Raw genomic sequence first — 21,666 nt, 5'->3', positions numbered from 1 at the left:
TGTGCTTACATATATTTTATATTTCTTTTAATTAATTCTTAATATAATCTTTTATATTCCTTATAATCTTAATAAATCCTAATATACTCTTTTAATGAAAGGTTTCACAGTATTGTTTATTCTTGTTTTGCTTTCTCTCTCTCTCTCTCTCTCTCTCTCTCTCTCTCTCTATTTTAACTATGGTAATGGGCTAAATAGGTTTTAGGGCAACCTGGGAACCTTAATCCCATTTCTGACGTATCTATGAGGAATATGTTCTGCTATTCTTACAACTAACTTAGAAATGAATTTTTTAAATGTGAACCGTTTACATCGGAGATCAATTGTACCAGTGTCTTCCATATCATAATCCTATGCATCATAAAGGACATCAGTATTCATAGTAATATTTACAATCATTCCCATCAGCATTATTACTAGAAAGTTTTTCTCAATAAAATTGTACTATAAACTAGTAATCAGAGTACTATAGAGCACATTTATGAGCAATTTCAAGACAGCGTAAGATATTTCTTTTATTTAGAGTTGATTTTCCTCACTAAGAAGCCCCCAAAAAAGGAGGGAACAGAACTGAGGCCACCCAGAGGTGGGAAGGGGGAGGGATAGGAAGGGTTAGCGAGAAATTGGTGAAGGGCCACAAAAAATAAATACATGGTATAATAATGAATATAGTAATTATCCTGATTTGAGCATCACCTATTGCACACAAGTATTGATATTCAACACTGTACGACACAGATATGTACAATCAATTACATTTCAATTTTAAAAAAAAGAATTGGGAAAACACAAAGAATTTCTTCAATCAGTGTTTTATGTCATAGGATATTTTGCAGTGGTAAATGCTATCACCACATCTGCATAAGAGCATTATGCAATTCTCAAACAAAACAAAAAGCATCCAAACTAAATGAGCAATTTAATATTATTAAACTTGATGTCTTCAAGTCATTATCTTCTCCAGAATGTTAGTAATTGGTGACCTTTGCAACTCATTATTTTCTTGCCACTCTTCGTCTTCCATTTCATCTCATCCGTAACTCTATTTCTGTGTAATTGCATTTGTGTTCATTTTTCTATAATGAGTATTGCACAAATATGGTCTGTATCTTCAACATACATTTATCAAGAAATTACCATGTGCAGAAGACCCTGATGCTAAGTTTTGTGAAAGACAGAAAGATGAAACACCTGACACCTAACATACTTGAAGGGTGAGAAAGAAAGAACGAAAATGTGAATGAAGATAGCTCCAAGGTTTTTAAATTAACCTAATAAAAAACAGCTAATGACATAAAATACTGATGTTTGCAAACATGTTAACAGAAACAACAGATTTAAAATGTAAACATAACACAAAACTAGCATTAAGATTTATTTTATTTGTAGAGATCTTATTATTTTGGGGTCATATTAGAACGTAGTATATTTATTTACATTGGGGAATGAAAAACAGGATAGCCATAAACTGTAAACATCTTAAAAATCTATAAAGAAAGAAAGTAGACTAGTGATTTCCTAATGCAGGTGGGTGGCCGGGAGGATGGAGAGTAACTACTAATGGGCACAAAGTTTCTTTTTGAAGGTATTGAAAATGTTCTAAAATTAGGTTATAATGATAGTTGCACAACCGTAAATATACTGGAAACCATTGAATTGTACACTTTAAATGGGTGGACATTACAGTAGATAAGTTGCATATCAGTAAAATTAAATGAGGATAAAGCTGCTTCGTGAAAAAAGAATGGTTATGAAAAAATGGGAATTGTATTTCCATCTCTAACTTCAACTGATTTTTAAAGCAAAATCTTACAAGTTGAAAAGACAAAATCTTATGTCTAAACAAGCTACTCAATTCACCAGATAAACTTTTACCAGAAATCACCTTTTTTATTTGGAATAATGAGTTATTAGAAATAGATGTGTAAGGGCCGAGCCCGTGGCGCACTCGGTAGAGTGCTGTGCTGGGAGCGCGGCGACGCTCCCGCCGCGGGTTCGGATCCTATATAGGAATGACCAGTGCACTCACTGGCTGAGTGCCGGTCACGAAAAAACGACAAAAAAAAAAAAAAAAAAAAAAAGAATTCTTAAAAAAAAAAAAAAAAAAAAAAAGAAATAGATGTGTAAGATGATATGTAGCATTATTTTCAGAGTTCTGTCTGCATTCATTTTTGTGAATTAGCAAATGAATTCTTTCTGTTCTATAATTTTATTTAGAGCAGATATCTTACTTCTTTTCATTGTAAAACATCCTGTCTTCTTGGATTCCATGGATTCTGCAATTCACAGACTAAATTAATAGATTAACTGATATAGAACATAAAAATTTGATAATTCAGGAGTACTTCAGAAAGCTTATGGAAAGATTTGTATTATCTTTTAATTCCATTTTTCCACGAACTCTTTGAAGTACTCGCATATGAAAATTTTTAAGTTATTAAAAATACAGAGAGGATCTTTGGAGCAACATGTCTTCTCAACATAATTAGTAGTTCTTTAAAATTTATGCCACTTTTCCCCCAAATGGTTAGAAGGGATGATTTTATAGACAAAGCACTTTTTTTCCTTAAAATTGTTTCTTAAAAGTAGAATTGGGACATTTCACATTTAACGTTAAGGTCAGTACAAGAAGTTGTAGTAATGTAGATCATCGGGGGAGTGATTTCTTTTAATAAGGAATCTGCCTTTAGTACAGACATTCTCCAAGTTTTACACATCTTTTCCACTTCCATTTTCAATAGGAAACCTATTCAACTGTGTTGAATATAAAATGCATTATGTTGTCTGAGATAAAACTGCCTCTCAGAATGCAAGCTTATTATTATATTATTGTTCGTAATATTTGAACTAATTTCCCAATTTGTTTTTAATTTGGAAATTTTATAAAATTGGAGAAAAGCTGTAAATTGCTGTTTTGTGGTCTTTTCAAGCAAGTGTAATGCAATTTCCACTTTTATAGCAAAGACTAGAAACCATTACTGTAGTAATCAATATATCAAAGTTCTGTTATGAAGATTTTAATGTTGTTACTTTCAAAATTCTGAGTTGTTGGTGTATTGGTCTTTCACTGTTGGCACCTGAAAATATTATTTGACTCCATATTTTTTCTGTTAATATTTAAGTATTATTAGGAAATGGTAAGTCAGTTCTCAAACACACAAACACATTCTGAATATTTTATATAGAATTCCACTTTTGTAAGCATTAATTTTCTCATTTCACTCACCTAGTGTCCACTTGGCAAGGAGAGTGCTTCAGTTAGAGAAACAAAATTCATTGATTGTAAAAGACCTGGAGCATCAAAAGGACCAAGTAACACAGCTTTCACAAGAGGTAAATAATTTAAACAAGAGAAGTGTATATAAAGAATCAGTGTTCATTAATTCTTTGTAACTCTTTTGTTTATTTTCTAAGCAGTTTTAAAATATACTGTTTACTAATACAAAATGATTTCACAATTTATGAAACTGATTGTTAAGGCCTTATAAAACAACTTACAGTGGATGGCAAAACTAAGAAGGGAGATTAAATGCCAAACTAAGTATAAATGCAGACTAGACAGACAAAGCTTTGATTTCTGAGAATATAAACTGGCAAAACAAGCTTGGCAAATTTTGGTGACATTTTAACTTTTTCACTAATACCTTATTTTTAAATAGCTTTACTTTTTACTTCTGCGTGTGATGAAAAATTACTTATCTATTAAACACACTTCATTTGGTATACACTTAAAACATCAGGTTTATATTTCTTATTTTCCTTAGCCTTATAGTATGTAATTTAAAGAATATGTATATGTTTTACATATCACTTTTAATCTTTTTCTTATTTTAAATCAATATCTAATTACATTTTTTCGTACTTTTGAAATTTGTCATAAAACAAAACCAAAGGTACCACCTCACTAGTGTTCCTTTTATTTCCTGAACTTCAGCATAACAAGTTTTCTTTATGTTAATATTTTAAAATTTTTAACGTTATTTATCTTGTCATAAGAGGATTTTTAAGACATAATTAAATACTATTAATATATACAATGTATTCTTTGTTTATTTTCTTAAGGACTTTTCATCTTTATCTTTACAGTGTCTTCTATTAAGGTGTTTTTAATACTGTAACATTGGGAGGATCTGTATCCTCAAATTTCAAAAAAAACAGAAATATTTCATATTACTGCAGTCCTGGCACATCGTTAATGTTCAGGGTGGACACAGTGGTATGCTGGTAAATGTTAACAACCAGCTTTCCATGAGGAATGTGAGAGAGGGCTCTTACTTGCAGCATTTGCATGTATCTGTGATATAAATATTCCCACTATGACTAACTTCAGGCCACCTGCATGACATTACTGAACACAGAGTAGAGAAAAGATGTTCAGCAGCACACCATTACATTTGTACCATACAGATACAATAAATGTACGTAAACTTAAGAGCAGAGATAATAGTAAAACAACTTAAATCAATGAGTTTTTTAGTATTTGTTCCTTTTGTTTTTAATAAAATGTATTTTATTATAAATTCAAATAATTGAACTTTTAATAATGGTTGTGTTTAACAACCAGCTCACAAAATTCCTAAAAATTTACCATTTAGCTCTCACAAGCTGCTGTAAGCTAACACCAGCACACCAATGGGTGGAAGCAAGAAAAGATTAATAAATGAATAACTAAAGAAACAAATGAACCTCTGTTTGCTAATATAGGTCAATTGTGTTGATTTTAATTTTATAATAACCTACCAAAAATATCTTTTAAATAGAATATTAAAGGACGTATAGACATATATATGTATATCTTTATATTACTTTTTTAAAAAACCTTCCTGAGCACTTCAGTTAATTGAAATGAGAATTTCTAAATGTGCACACGCTCCTATATAAATTGTTGGGGGGAAATGTAAGAAATTAAGTGTTCTTATAATGAAGTATAATTAATTTTGTATGAAGCAGTTTTAAAATAAGATGTGGTTTATATTGTGAAAAAACTTAAATATAAAATATTTATAATAGGGGGAAAAAATTAGGGGCTGGCCAATTAACTCAGTTGGTTAGAGTGTGGTACTGATAACACCAACAATTTTTGTGAGACAGGAAAAAGTTAAATCCATGGAATATTTTAAATTAAATATTTTATTTTCCATCTGAAGAAAAAGTTATATACTACAGTCATCATAAATCCTTTAATATAGGGTTACTGATTCTTTCTCCAAATGTTCGATCTTTCTCTAGGGTTCGATCCTTGTACTGGCCAGCTGAAAAAATAAAAATTAAAAATTAAATATTTATGATATAAAATGATATGCTGCGTAGAATTTGCTTTAAAATATTCCATGATAAAAAGGGAAAGAGCTCAATAGGTAGAACAAGAATCACAAAATGTTGATAATACTTGAAGCTGGGTAACATTTACGTATAGGTTCATGATTCAGTTCTGTACTTTAATGTATGTTTGAAAATTTTTCATAAGACATTTGGAGAAAGAATCAGTAACTCTATATTAAAGGATTTATGTTGACTGTAGTATATAACTTTTTCTTCAGATGGAAAATAAAATATTTAATTTAAAATAGTCCATGGATTTTACTTTCTCCTCTCTCACAAAAATTATATTGCTTAAATTGAAAATAATTACATAAACTAATTAGCTGAAAGATGATAGTATTAGGCTGCTATTATAACAATAGACTATTCAGGGTAGATGTTGGAAAAGTAGAGAAGGAAATTCTCTCAGGATCTGTATTCTTTGGAGCGGGTTAAATATTTAAACCAGCTTAGAGTTTTTGAGACTAATACACAGATGAAAATCAAATAACTAATGTTAGAATTACCATTGAGTTACATGCTATTCAGATTATGTCTGAGGTTATACATAAATGAATTGCCAAAATGATAATGCTAAGTAATACTCAAAATTAAAGCAAATGCTTTTTTTTGTAGCAGCTTTATTGAGGTGAAATTGAATCCAGTAAACTGCACATATTTAAATTATAGTACAATATAACTTTAGACACATGTATATATCCATAAAGCTATCACCAAAATGAAGGTAATGAACACGTACATCTCCCCAAAAGTTGCCTTGTGTCCCTTCAAAATCTCTGTCTCAGCCCTCCCCATCCCAGTCCCCAAGCAACCACTGATTTGCTTTCAGTTACTATAGATTAGTTTGCATTTGCTAACTTTTATATGAAAGGAATTATACAGTATGTATGTAATCTTTTTTGATCTGTCTTCTTTCACCCTGCATAATTATTTCAAGATTCATCCATAGTTCATTCTTTTTACTGCTGAGTAAAACTCCATTTTATGGATGTACCACAGTTTGTTTATCCATTCACTTGTTGATGGGCGTTTAGGTTATTTCCACTTTTGGCCAAATAAAGCTTATATGAGCATTTGTATACAAGTCTTTGTATGAACGTATGCTTTCTTTTCTCCTGGGTAAATACCTAGGATTGGAATAGCTGGATCATATAGTAGGTGTGTGTTCAACATCTGAAGAAACTGCCAAACTGTTTTCCAAAATGTTGGTACCATTTTACATTTCCACCAGTAGTGTATGAAAGTTCCAGTTCCTCTACATCCTTGCCTTGATATGGGCAGTTTTTAAAATTGTATCCATTCTGATAGATGTGTAGTGATAATCTCATTGTGATTTTAATTTGTATTTTCCTAATGATTAATGATGTTGAGCATCTTTTCATTTGACCTTCTTTGCCCTATGTTTATCTTCTTGGGAGAAGTGTTTGTTCACATTTTTTGTCCATTTTATCAGATTGTCATCTTATTATTGAGTTTTGAGCATAATTTGTATATTCTAGACACAAGTCTTTTATCAGATACATGATTTGCAAATATTTTCTCTTGCACTGTGGCTTGTTTTTCCGTCTCTTAACAATGTCTTTTGAAGAGTTGTTTTTATCAAGTTTGGTTTTGGTGTTGTATCTAAAATATATTTGCCTAACCCAGGGTCACAGGGTTTCTTATTTATGGTTTTGTTGGTTTTTTGTTTTGTCTATTTTCTTCTATATGTTTCACAGTTTTAAGTCTGTTATCCATTTTTAATTACTTTTTGCATAGAATAGGAGTTATAGATTGAAAATCCATGTATTTGCGTATTGAAACCCACCTGCTCTCGTATCATTTGCTGATGCTCTTTTAACCTTTGTTAAAAATCAGTCTATCATTTATGTGTAAGTCTGCTTCTAGACTGTTCTGTTCCAGTTATCTATTTGTCTGTCTTTATGTCAGTACCACACCATCTTGATTACTATAGCTTTATGATATCTTAAAATCAAATAATATTGGTTCTCTAGCTCTGTTCATTTTCAAAGTTTTTTGGCTATTCTGTGTTCTTTGTATTTCCATATGAGTTCTATAACTGCTTTGTTAATTTCTATCAAAAAAGCTGGCTGTGATTTTGAGTGAGAATGCATTGAATCTATAGATGAAATGAGAAAAATTGATATCTTAATAATATTGAATTTTCTGACCTATGAATACTGTATATCTTTACTCTTATTTAGGTCTTTTAAAATTTATCTTAGTATTGCTATTTTTAGTTCTCAGTGTAGAAGTTTTACATCTTTTGATTAGTGTTAGCAAAGTATATGTTCCTCCATCCTTCTAACAAAATATGACTTCTAATTGGAGTTTTTTAGGACATTTAAATTTAATGTATTTATTAATATGTTTATGTTTAAATCCGTCATCTTGCTATTTGTTTTTTATGTGTCCTATGTATTCTTTCTTCCCCTTTTACTTATTTTTCTGCCTTCTTTTAGATTAATTGAATATTTTTTATCATTTCATTTTATCTCAAACTCTTTATTTCATTATTACAGTTGTTGCTTTAGATATATCTTTAACTTACCATCATATAGTTTCAAGTGACATTTTACTACTTCATATATAATTTAAGAACCTTACAACAATATACTTCCATTTGTCCCCCCCAGTCTTTGTACTCTTGTCATACATTTTACTTATACATGTATGAGGGATGTTCAAAGTGTTCATGGAAAAGTTCATATTATCTTTTAATGAACTTTTTGAAGTACCCTTGTATAAACTCCGCACTACATTGCTATTATTTTTATTTTTTTAATTGTTTTTTTAATTTATCAATATACAATGTAGTTGATTTTTGTGTCCCTTTATTCATTGCTATTTTTTTAAAAAACAGTTGATAATCTTACAAAGAGATATATTAATATGAGGAAAAGTTATCATATCCAGTCAAATAGTTACCATACCTGGTGCTCTTTATTCCATTGTGTGGAACCAAATTTTAATCTGGTATTATATTTTTTCTGGTTGATTCACTTTCTTTAACAATTCTTAGAATAGATCTGCTGGTAATGATTTTTTTCCGTTTCTGTATATTGCAAAAAGTTGTTTCTTTACCTTTTTGGTTCGCTTTTTTTTTTTTTTTTTTAACATTTCTGACTATTCTTGACAAAAGTAAGGATTAAAATATAATTTTCACAGTTATGTTAGTAAGGCCAAATTAGCTGGAAATGGACATTTAAGTGTTCACTCTTTGTTTTTATTACAGTAATTTCAGGTAACATAAAACTCATCCTTTTAACCATTTTTAAGTGTAAAATTCAGTGGTTTGTGGTATGTTTAAATGTTGCACTGTCATCACAACTGTCTAGTTAAAGAATGTATTTGGGGCTGGCCAGTTAGCTCATTTGGTTAGAGCGTGGTGCTGATAACACCAAGGTCCAGGGTTCAATCCCTGTACTAGCCAGCTGCCAAAAAAAAAAAAAAAAATTGTCACCCCAGGAGGAAATTGTACACATTAAGCAGGCAATCCCCATTCTCTCCTCCTTCCCCCTCCCAATGTGCTCTCTGTCTCTACGGATTTGTCTGTCCTGGATATTTTATATAAATGGAGTCATCCAGTATGTGACCTTTTTGTGTGCCTTCTTTCACTTAACATGTTTTTAAAGTTCATTCATGCTGTACCATCTGTCAGTAGTTAATTCCTTTTTATGACTTTATGACTGAATAATATTCCATTTTACAGATATACATATTTTGTTTATCCATTCATCAGTTGATGGATTTTTGTCTATTGTGAATAGTGCTGCTGTGAACATTCATGTACAGATTTTTTGTTTGAGCACCTGTTTTCAAATCTTGTTGAGTGTATATGCAAGGAATAGAATTCTAGGTCACATGGTAATTCTTTGATTTACTTTTTGAAGAACTACAAAACTGTTTTCCATAGCCACAGCATCACATCCATGTCAAGGGTTCCAATGACTCCACATCCTTGCCAGCACTTGTTATTTTTTAATTGTAGCCATCCTAGTAGATGTGAAGTGGTGTCTCACTGTGATTTTGATATGCATTTCCCTAATGACTAATGATGTTACGCATCATTTGGGTATTTATTGTGCATTTGAATATCTTCTTTAGAAAAATGTCTATTTAAGTCTTTTGCCCACTTTTGAATTGCGTTGTTTGTCTTTTTGTTGTTGAGTCATAAGAGTTCTTTATATATCCTGGATACTAGACCTTTTTCAGATATATGATTTGCAAATATTTTTTCCTGTTCTGTGAGTTTTCTGTTACCCTCTTGCTGTCCTTTGCACAAAAGTTTTTAAATTTGACAGAATTCAGCTTCTCTGTTTTTTCTTATGTTTCTTGTGCTTTCCCTTTGGGTTTTTTAAATTATTTTTTTATTGAGGTGAAATTTACATAACATAAAATTAACCATTTTAAAGTGAACCATTAGTGTTCATTAGTAATGTTGTGCAACCACCACCTCTATATAGTTCCAAAATATTTTTATCAACACAAAATAAAACCTTGTACCCATTAAGCAGTTAATCCCCACTTCCTTTTGCCCTCTGACAATCTCCAGTCCACTTTGTTTCTATGGATTTCCCTCTTGACAATGGTTCAGATCCCTGTAGCAGCCAGCTGCAAAAAAAAAAGAAAAAAAAATTACCTATTCTAGATAGTTTATATAAATGGATCCATAGAACATGTGACCTTTTGTGTCTGTTTTTTTTCCACTGAGCAGTTTTCGAGGTTCATTCACATTGTAGCATGTATTCAGTACTTCATTTCTTTTTATGGCTGAATAATATTCTATTGTATATATTTGCTGTAATTTATATATTCATTCATCTGTTGATGAACATTTGGGTTCCTTCCACCTTTTGGCTATTGTGAATAGTGCTACTATGAACATGCAGATACAAGCATGTGTTTGACTACCTGTTTTCAATTCTTTTAAGTATATACCTGGGAATGGAATTACTGGGTTCACCTTTGTTTTTGGAAAGATATTTCCCCTAGGTAAAAAATTTGAGGTTGACTTTTTTCTCTCTTTCTCTTTTTCAGTACTTGAAAGATGTTGCTCCACTCTCTTCTAATTTGCATTGTTTCTGCCAAGATATTGCTGTCATCCTTACCTTTGTTACTCTCTAGGTAATGTGCCTTCTTTCTTTAGCTACTGTTAAGATTTTCCTTTTGTCACTGGCTTTGAGCAATTTGATTGTAATGTGGCTTGCTATAGTTTTCTTCATGTTTCTGGTGCTTGAGTTTTGTTGAACTTCTTGTATATGTGAGCTCATCAAATTTAGAAATTTTTTATTTCTTCAAATATTTTTTCTCTTCTACCCTCTCTCTCTTTTCCGCTGTCTTATTTTATTTTTCGGGGGGGGGGCAGCTGGTCAGTACCATTTTTTCCCCCATTACTAGTTGAACCCTGGACCTTGACGTTACATCACCATGCTCTAACCAACTAAGCAACAACCAGCCCTATCTTCTCTCTTTTCTTTGTGGACTTCAATTAGACATATATTAGGCTGCTTAAACTTGTTCTACAATAGAACAAATGATGTTCTGTTCTTTTTTTGTTTATTTTTTGCCTTTATTTTTGCATAATTACTCTTACTGTGCCTTTAAGTCCACTAATCATTTCTTCTCCAGTGTATAATCTGCTATTAACCCAATCCAGTATGTTTTTCATCTCCGATATTCTAGTTCTCATTTCTAGAAGTTCAATTTGAGTCTTTTTTGTATCTTCCAGGTCTCTACTTAACATTCTCAAACTTTATTTTCTTGAGCATGTGAAATACAGTTTTAGTAACTGTTTTGATATCCTTGTCCAGTAATTCTATTATTGTGTCATTTCTTGGTTGGTTTCAATTAAGTTGATTTATTTCATTATGTGTGATATTGTCCCGCTACTTTGCATAACTAGTAATTTTTTGCTGGATGCCATACATCGTGAATTTTACCTTGGTGCTAGATATTTCTGTATTCCTGTAAGTTTTTCTTAGCTTTGTTCTGGGACATGGTTTGGTCCTTTCAGTTCTTTTAAGCTTTCATGGGCAGAGAAGGTGTTATGTTAAGGTAATTTTTCCCCCATTACTGTGACAAAACCTTTTGAATCCTCTAGCCAAGGTCCTGTGAATTACAAGTTTTTCTGTTTTGGATGGTAAGAATATGCGCTATTTTTGCTTCATGTTAGCTTCAGAAATTGTTCCCACTAATCTTGTCAGTGGTTCTGTCTCTGGTAGTTTCTGGTAGTTTCTATACATACACATGCACTGTTCAGTGCCAGGTGAATACTCATGGAAGACTGTCTATAGATTTTCAGAGTTCTTTCTCTGTGGAGCTCTTTTCTTCAGAACTCTACCGTATGAACTATAGCCAACTTGGTTTCTACTTCTAGCAAAAGCTCCTTAACTCAGGGAGTTTGACAGCTTCTGCCTTAATTCCCTTTCCCTGTACCGCGGCCTGGAAACTCTCTCCAGGCTATAAGCTGGAGCCATCATAGGTCTCACTTTGTTTGTTTCCTGTGTCTCAGGGATCACTGTCCTTCATTGCTTCATGTCCAGTGTCTTTAGACCATTGTTTCATTAGTTGGTCCAGAATAAAAGACAAAAAAATTAATTGAATTTCTTTTTGTGTGTGTGTATATATGCCCACTAATCTTCAAGAAGCCACTAAGTTATTTAGGAGTGGAGTGTTGATGTGGGGTTTGTTAAACAGTAGAAAATCCAACTTGAATCATAAAGCATGCCACATTACCACCACCAAAAATTGGTCTTCCTTAGCTGCCTTAAACCTAGATGCTTGCTCTTTCTCTTTTCAGATATCCACTAAATACTTACCATACTCTAACTATATTCAGTCACTGATGGCAAAATAGACATGGTTTTGCACTCCTAACATGTACAACCTCGTTATAAAGGCCTTATTTTGTCCTATATGCACTTAGAGATTTGTCTGTTACAGCTAACTCCCATTTCAGGAAGCTTATCTAGGGAATGGAACATGCACAATCTCCAGTGATCACATAGCAAAGTTTAGTTTCCTGGAATGGAATTTTGTGCCTAGAAGGCACTTAGTGGAATCCGGGTAATAATTTGTTACAAAACTTAGTAACTAAGATCAGCATATCCTAGAGGAATAGGAAATAGCCTCTAGGACCTCTTGTATCTCTTTAACATCAAACAGTAGTTACCTCTGGAATTAGGAATGGAGTAGCAAAGAAGAGTAATTTTTACCTTAGGCATTTTTGAACTGTCTTAATTTATTCCAACTTGCATGTGTTATTTAGTAATTTTTTAAAATCTGTAGAGATTTGATGACCAACATAATATCTAACTCATAACAGGTATAGAGTAAATGTTGATTCATTAGATCTAGATCTAACCCATTCATCAAACTTAGGTAAGTTTATAAAGATTATGAAAATAAGTAGCAAAAACCTATACTTAAAACATACTATAAACAAGGATTACATTCTAGCAATATTCTTCATTACCCAAGATTTCATAATGGAGGAAGTATATACATAGAGACCTACACATACATACACATATATGCTCACAATATATGCATAGGGATATTTGGAATGATACACATCAAAAAAAATTGATGTTTGTTATCATTGTGGAAGAGGCACTGATGTTCTAGGATGAATGGGAGATATCCTTTCTATTTACATTCTCTCTCTGTAGTTTAATTACTTACTCTGCGTGTGTGGCATCCTCTTCTTCTCTCCCTTCCTGCCTCACCTTCTTCTGTCCATTTCATTATCAAGAGCAAGTATATTAAAGATGTATGGAGTATTCCAGAATGTCAGAAAAGGGATTTGCTCTAGGAAAAATTCATAAGCATCCAAAAATACAGAATATACATTTGAAAGCTTTAGAACTGAGAGAGGTAAACAGAAAGGGTGTCTAATACATAGTCATGTGGGGAAAAATGATGTAATTGTAGGAGTTTTTCTGCTTGATAGTCTTTATGATGGTTGCCAGTATGTTCTAGTACATACCAGTGACACTGGGATATATGATTTCTCCAAATAAAGTAGAAAGTAAGTACTTACAGGAATAAAACATTCGCTTCTGTTCTTTGAGTTGCCTAACCTCTTCCTCTGCCCCTAACAACTGCTGGGAGTGTTCTGCCAGTATCCCTAGTGAGCGCAGTCTTTTGAAAGGAGTCCATCTGTCACGTACGGTTTGTACAAAACCCCGCTTGGCATTTTAAAGGGGGAGACTCATGTGCCTACCACACAATCCTAAAAGGACTAATTCTCATTAAACTTCAAGGCCAACCTTCTCCCATATTTCTAAGACTCCACTTACTGTGAAAAAAACTCCACTATTTTAAGTACCACTGAGGGGATGCTGCCAATTAAACTATGATACAATAGTTTATTATCACTTTAATTTTTTTTTTTTTTTTTTTTGGTGACTGGCCAGTAGGGGGATTGAACCCTGGACCGTAGTGTTATCAGCACCCACTCTAACCAACTGAGCCAACTGGTCAGTCCCTTTTTTCATTTTAGACATACCTTCTTTTAGACTTTAGGCACTGATTTTTATCATATGTTGCACAACTCTGTTTATGTGCTTTTCTTCTAACACAAACTTTGCTTCAGTGCCAAATCACATTGTAATCTTTTTAGACATTTTTAATGACAATTAAACTCAGCCTGTGAAGAACTAACCATACTCAAAACTCAATATATTTATGGTTTTTCTATCTTCTTACTGCATTGATCCTTTTATTATTATATAATGTCTTTCTTTGTCTCTTTTTATAGTTCTTGATTTGAAGTCTATTTTATCTAAGTGTGGCAACTCCTGCTCATTTTTGGTTTCCATTTGTGTGGAATATCTTTTTTCATCCTTTCATTAGTAGTCTACATGTGTCTTTATTGGTGAAGTGAGTTTCTTGCAGGCAGCAAGTTGGGTCTAGTTTTTTAGTCCATTCAGCCTGTCTACATCTTTCAAATGGGGAATTTAATCCATTTATATTCAGGGTTGTTATTGAAAGGTATTGCCTTGTTACTGCCATTTTATTAAATTTTTTATTTTTGTTTTATATTTCTTCTCTTCCTTTCTTTCCCTTTTATTGTTTGTCTTTACTGTTTGGTGTCTGTTTGTTAAGAATAATGATATATAAGGCTGGCCAGTTAGCTCAGTTGGTTAGAGTGCGGTGCTGCTAACACCAAGGTCCAGGGTTTGATCCCTGTACTGGCCAGCCACCAAAAAAACAAAAATAGCAATATACAAGATCTTCCATTATCCACCCCTGCCTACCTATCCAGTCCCATCTAATGTTATACCACACACACACACACACACACACACACACACACGCACGCGCGCTTATGTTCCCACCATACATAATTACTTGCGATGCACCAGGCACTCTGTGCTATTTCATGCCTCCACGTTTTTGCACACTCTGATTTCTTTGCCCAGTACACCCTTGTTCGCATCACAGATACTTACTGGTCTTTCAGGATCAACTTCAAGTGTCACTTCTTCTGTTAAGACTTTTGTGAATCCCAGGTAAAAATGACTTCTGTATCTCCATGATACTGAATGTACCAAGATAGATAGATGGATGGATGATAAATAGTTAGACAGATAGATATCCACATAAACATAATTGTTGACATGGCTGTCTATAAGCTTCTTAAAGGAAGGGACCATCTGTATTTATTGGTCTATCTATCCCCACCGCTTAGTGTAGTGCCTTTTTCTAGTACGTACTGCAGTAATTAGATGTTTGTTGAAGGATTAACTTGTGGTTTTGATGGGTCAAAGTATGTTAGAGAATTGGGGAATACTAGAATAAACCTGAAGCCCAGTGGAGGTCTCTACTAAGAGGACCGAAGGATGACAAAGGAATCAGAGCTGCTAATTCAAGAAGGAAAGAAAACCTTACAGTATCACAGACTCAATTACATGCTTTTTGTTATATATGGAACCAGAGCAAAGAAATATATATATCAAAAGTTAAGCAGTATGTAAGTTAAGCAGTATACATAACAGTATGTAAGAGGAAAATGAAGATAGACATGTTATTTAACAGAAATGATAACACAGTCTTTATTGCAAATTTTAAGTGAATATTTTATTAAAATAAAATTATATGAATATATGTATAAATAATAATAAAACATAGTAATTTTTTGAGCTTATTAATTCCAATCATAGCACTTTATGAAACCATAGAACTGTTGCTTAAGCTAACTAGAATTTTCTGAGCGTGAGACCCCTGAGTTTACCAGCTTTCCTAGACCCCCTGAGGCCTGACAGGAGCTCTCCTGACTGAATAGGCTCCCATTAGGTAGGCATTTATGACAGAGAAGAATCAAATAATTAGACAAAGTCACTCAGATGCAAAGTCTACTCAGTGTATTCTTAGATTCCCAATGGATATGTTGTTGGCTATGGTTAACATATTGAATACTGTAATATGGTACCACTGCTTTTCATTTCTAAAATTTTTACCAAGTGATCAGACTCTCAGAAAACTGGCTACAAAATTGACTTGAGACTGATTTGGATTGGAGCTGATTTTAATGTAAATTTGGTCCTTTATAATTAAAAATGTTAACTACTGCCTAGATAAATAACTTTAATACTTTTTGACCATGACCTAAAGTAAGGAGTGTACCTTACATAGCAACCCAATACATAGATGTGTGTGTGTGTGTGTGTGTGTGTGTGTGTGTGTGTGTGTGTGTGACTTTGAAACAAACAACTAATACCCTTACCATGTATAGTACATTCTGTTAGTTGCTATCCTGTTCTGTCTCCTTTTTCTTTTCTTCTTTTGTTTTAATACTGTTTGCAACCCACTGTGTGAAAACACCCATCCGGACAGATATGTAACACATTTTTTTCCTATGGAAGGCTTCATGAAAAATCGGCTTAGGGATTAAGGACAGAGGAAAGGTGAAAAAAGTAAGAATGAGTAAAGCATGTTAGAGAAATAGGGAGTCATTTCATCCAGTGTGACCGCTAGGTAAAAGTTTATAATGCTTCCCAGCTACGTATGTCTACCATCTATAGAAGCAATGCTAATCCAAATTCTCTATCATTTTTAAATTATACAGTGTGCTGCTGGAGCAATTGTTATATTTCTCCATATTTTTATCCTACCTTTTTTTTGTTCTCTTGAACAGTCTTGACCAAATCTACCATGGTTTCTCCCATTGGTTGGAATTAGTACCATTTACAAATTCGAGTAATTTTAGTCTATATTCTGATCCTCTACATTATTTATAATACATGTTTATTATTAAGACTCAGAGAACCTCACTATTTTCATTCTTCATCTAGAGAACTGTTCAGACCTCATCTTTACAAAAAGGTACCTCTCTAATTCCATAGTGATTCCTTTTTTAAAATAAATTTTGTTTTGAATTTTATCTTTTTTTTTGATGGCCTCATGTGTTAACATTTTTGTCATTCAGTTACATAGATATGTTCTTGAGGAACTCCAATAAATAGCAAGATTTCCCACTGTAGAAACCATGTTAGTTTCCCCAAAATGTATTTTTTCCTTATGGCTTTTTATACACAAAGGACTTATGTTAGAATAATTCATAAAGGCAATATTGTAGAATGTTTTGGGCCATCCATGTCATTTCTCTCAGCATAAAAAGAAAGTATACTTAGTAAATGACTTTTGTTAGAGATTAGGCAGTACTGATACCAAATTTATTCTTTCAGCAAATATTTGTTGAGTACATCCCTTTGGGGACAGTGGGGGCAAGGGATTCTTTTCTCTTCAAACTTTGGTGTTATTCTTATTTAATATTGCTTTCTTTTCTTTATTGAGAGGCAGTAGCAAATATTGGCCAAGCATATGATTCTGGAGCCAGACTTGCTGGGTTTAAATCTCAGTTCTGGCAATTTTTAGCTGTATAAACTTGGAAAAATCATTTAACTTCTCTGTGCCTGTGGCATCATTTATAACATATTTATTAAGTTCCAAATAAAACAAATTTCACTGAAATATTTCCTGAGCAAATGAATGAATTGCTTTTAGTAAGAAGAGGGGGAAAAAGACAGAAGAGCAAAACTGAAGGAAAAAGGTCACTTTTACAAACAGGCAAAGACAGTCTTAAAAGGCTGCACACTGTATGATTCCAACTGTATGACATTCTGAAAAAGACAAACCTATGTATGAAGTCCTTAAAAAGGAAGTTCAGAAGAAGGAAAGGGAAAATAGACAAAGCACAAAGGATTTTTAGGGCAGTGAAACTGTTCTATATGTTAAGTGGATACATGTCACTATACATTTGTTGAAGCCCATAGAATGTACAACACCAAGAGTGAACTCTAATATAATCTACGGACTTTGGATGTTGTGTTAATGTACTAAGGCTTACTTTCCACTAATTTTGCCGTGGATCCAAAATTGCTCTAAAAAATAAAGTCTATAGGGAAAAAAAAAAAAAAAAAAACAGGCAAAGAAAGTGAGACAGGGAATGGAATCTGAGAACCACAGATAGAAAAAACAAAGGAAAAGAAAGATGGAGGAGAAGGAGAGAGGCAGTGTTGGTGACTCATAATTGTGACCACCTTTTGTCATTTGTGCAGTTTGGCAGTTCTTGCAGCTCGTTTCTTCAGTAGCAGGAAAATACCCTCTGGAAAGTAACTTTGTCCAGAGAAAAATTGTAACTTACTTTTTGACATAGGTAACAGAACTTACTTTTTTCTAATGTTAAAGAACTTGAGAGAGACTTAGTTTTTTCTGTGTGTCTGTGTGTATTTCATATGGTGCTTCACCCCTCATGAAGTTAGCATTTTCATACATTTTGTGGATGTACAAGATATAATATAACTAGGTATGAGTGCTTGATTAAATTGGTGATACATAGTACAGTTTCATGAAGAAGACAAAGTGAAGAGGCAGTTCAAACAGACAAGATTCATGGGTAATGTGTGACATGATCAAAATACTACCACAAATGTTCTTTAGTATGTATATTATTATTAGCTGTTCTCACTCTCTTATTGTTTAAGGCTGTTCTGATATGAAATTACACAGAAAGTAGCATTTTTTGTTTTGTTTTTGTTTTTGTTTTATTTTTTTGACATTCTAAGATGTTGCAGAGCAGTTGGGGTGGAGGGGGAGAGAGGAAGTGGGAACAGGATAGGGTGAGAGAATGAGGAAGGGGAGGGGGAGTGGTCAAGACCTTTGGCACCCCTCTCATTCTGACGGGGGAGCCCAGGGGGCTTCTGGTGGTGGTACAGTCATGGCTGGGCTGGATGTGGACATTGCAGGGCATGACTGAGGCCCTCAGCCCTCTACCACCCCAGCTTGGGAGCCTAGGGCACTTCTGCCAGTGGCCTGGTGGTCGTCACTGGGCTGGATGCAGACGTTGGGGAGACATGGCTAAGGCCCTCAGCACCCCCCACCACAGCTTGGGAGCCCGCAGTGCTTCCAGTGGCATGCTGGTAGTCATCACTGGGCAGGATGCAGATGTGGGAGGCTGTGGCTGAAGCCCTCAGCCCCCACCACCCCAGATTGGGAACGTGAGGTGCTTGCAGCAGCAGCCTGGTGGTCGTTGCTGGGCTGGACGCACATTAGGGGGTATGGCTGAGCTCCTCAGCCCTCACACGCCATCTCGAGAGCCCAGGGCACTTCTGGTGGTGGTCTGGTGGTTGTCACTGGGATTGATGCAGATATGGGCGGGCTTGGCTGAGGCCCTCAGCCCCCGACCACCCTGGCTTGGGAGCCTGGGGCCCTTCCAGTGGCAGCCTGGTAGTCATTGCTAGGCTGGATGTGGACATCAGAAGTGCCTGTCTGAGGCCCTCAGCACCCGCCCCCCCACACACACAGCCTAGCTTGGGAGTCCGGGATGCTTCCAGTGGCTGGCTCAGTGGTCATCGCTGGGCTGGACATGGACGTTGAGGGGGCCTGGCTGAGGCCCTCAGCCCCTCCACCCTGGCTCGGGAGTTTGGAGTGCTTCCAGAAACAGCCTGGTGGTTTGTTGCCGGGCTGGATGCAGATGTTTGGGGGACATGGCTGAGGCCCTCAGCCCCCCATCCTAGCTCAAGAGCCCAGGGGCCTTCCAGTGGGTATTCATTCAGTCATTGCTGGGCTGGATGTCAACATCGGGGGGTGGGTGTCTGAGGCCCTAGCCCTCTCCCCACCCCGGCTTCGGAGCCAGGGGGGTTTCCAGTCCTTCTAGGTTTTATAGGTGTTCTTTGGTGGTGTTGGACCTCTACTGGTTAATATCAAAGTTTTGTCTCTGATCTGTGGGGTTTTTGTTTTTACTTTCAGTTCTGTGTTGGATTATTAGTTACCCCTACCACTTAAACTCTGCACTAGAACTAATTTGTTTGCTTACTTCTAAAATAAGGGAACTTCCTGTGGGGACCAGCACTTGAGCCCTGAGGTTGAGCTAAATTGCTGCTTTGCTGCTGATTCTCTGGGGAAGGCTATTTGTGCAGTTCAGGTTTTAATTGTTGACCTTGTAAGCACTTCCGGGTCTTGTGAGGTCTGGTACCCCAGGGTTGTGTGGAAACTGGTCTGGGCCTGAGTGTTTTTAGCAAACTGCACCCCCTGCAGATCTATATTCCTGACCAGTCTCCACTGAGTGATCCTGTGCTGATTGGGGGGCAGATCAGCTGTCCTTGTTTTGACCCAGTGTTCCCCGGTGGGCCTGTCTCCCCCACCACCTGCACTCTAAACACTTTCCATAGGATGGGCCATGTGCCGGTCCCATGTGATAACTCAATGGCTCCTTTTTTCCATTATCTGTGGCCCCTCAGACAATGGAAAAACTACTAACAGGAACCCTGTTAGTAGTCTAGCAGGCGTGGGAGCCACTAAAGCCCTCTTCTCCCCTGCAGCCTCTGAGCAACTTTATATGAAGAGCACAGCAGTGGCTTTTGTCAGCTCTTGCTCTGTGCACTCACCAGGGCCAGGCTTGAAGTGGCCAGGTTTGAAACAGTCAGAGCAGTCCTTTCTTTCTCTTATCGTGGCTTCTCCCACATTCATGAACTCCATAGGTCCTCCTCTTCCCCTGGGCTCTAGTGGCCCCAGCTTGGCAGTTGTTGCTTTTTAATAATTGTAAATTGGTTGATTGTGGAAGACAGTGATGCTGGGGAATGTCTATTCTGCCATCTTGACCAGAAGTCTCTGCATTTTTATTTTAATATGATGAACATATATTTATCTTCCGTATGAATGGCTGATTTGTTACGTGGACAAAACATTCACATTCACTGTTAACAGCTCTGTTCCTAACCTTGCCAAGTACTTAAACCAGGAAGTCTTTATTATGGTTCAATCTGGAAAAAAATCAATTAACATGGATTCAAGATAATATGCTAGAATTTGTTCTTTAAGCCATGCTTTTATAGGTTCAAATTAAGTCATGTGAATGTGTGTGTGTGTGCGTGTGTGTGTACACATGACCAAATGCCAATCACCACTGAAATAGAAAAAACAAAGACTTATTTATAAATCATATTCTGTTTACACATCAAACAGATAAGGTAATTGTTTAAACTTTTTACCTAACTGGTTGTGCCTTGATAACTCATGAGTACTATAACTTTTTCATTTAAGAGCTATTTGAAAATCACAATGCAAATTCTACACACATGCACACCAGTTAGCGTTATTATATAATTGAACCACATTAAAATGAATTTCTCAGTAGAAGCTTTGAAAGAGCAAAAAACTGCAAACACTTGAACTTGAAAATTCTGTTCTCTGATTCTCGAATCTCTTATCTTTCCAGCTCTCTCAGTCCTTTAATTCCCAGTAAATCTGTACTTTATTTGGACTCATTATGAGTCCCAGTTTCATAAACTTCCTATTTTCCAGTCTGTCAAGTTCTTCTTGGTTTCACTTTTCTTCCTACCCAGCCTTAAACATTATCAACCATCTTAGTACTACAATTCCCTAGCAGTCTAGATTGCTTTGTTGCCAAATCCACCTGTCAGGCTTTCCTAGACAATCCCTACCTTTAGCATAGTATCTTACAGTCTGGTAGTTACTTTATAAATATTTAATGAAAGTAAGGAGAGAAAATTATTTGGTTTTTGTGGCGCGTGCTGAAAAATTCTTGTGGAAATCTGTTCCTTTTGCTGCTTGGAAGCATTACAAATTTATGTTGCTGAACGTCAACCAGACCCTCACCATTGTTGCCCAGTGTCTTTATTTTTCCATATCTATCTTATTTCCCATTATCTTCTTTGCAGATCACTTCCACTCCCCAAATACTATCCTCTGTCTTCTTTCCTTATTACAGTTGTGTCATCTAAACTTATGTTCCTCAAATCCCTTTCACCTAAGGATTATTCAGTATCTTCACTTATTCTTTTTCCCCCTTTTAGTCCCCCTTTAAAAAACATATAG

The 21,666-nt window shown here is 35.1% G+C and overlaps 1 protein-coding gene across 7 annotated transcripts in view; it reads left to right on the top strand.

Annotated features, from left to right (window-relative positions):
- The window catches only part of PIBF1 (progesterone immunomodulatory binding factor 1), a 242,338-nt gene that overhangs the window by 178,756 nt on the left and 41,916 nt on the right, over positions 1 to 21,666 (top strand). For 6 of the 7 annotated variants that reach the window (XM_063102846.1, XM_063102848.1, XM_063102847.1 and 3 more), the window contains exon 14: positions 3,231 to 3,333. In XM_063102846.1, coding sequence (XP_062958916.1) covers positions 3,231 to 3,333 — 103 coding nt within the window. Of the gene's footprint in view, positions 1 to 3,230; positions 3,334 to 10,362; positions 10,450 to 21,666 lie in introns of all 7 variants that reach the window. The other variant, XM_063102851.1, reaches the window with a different exon arrangement.

Source organism: Cynocephalus volans, chromosome 7 (assembly GCF_027409185.1).
Source record: "Cynocephalus volans isolate mCynVol1 chromosome 7, mCynVol1.pri, whole genome shotgun sequence".
NCBI lineage: Eukaryota > Metazoa > Chordata > Mammalia > Dermoptera > Cynocephalidae > Cynocephalus > Cynocephalus volans.
The sequence above is the reverse complement of the archived record's forward strand: the minus strand, read 5'-3'. Positions and strand labels throughout refer to the sequence as shown.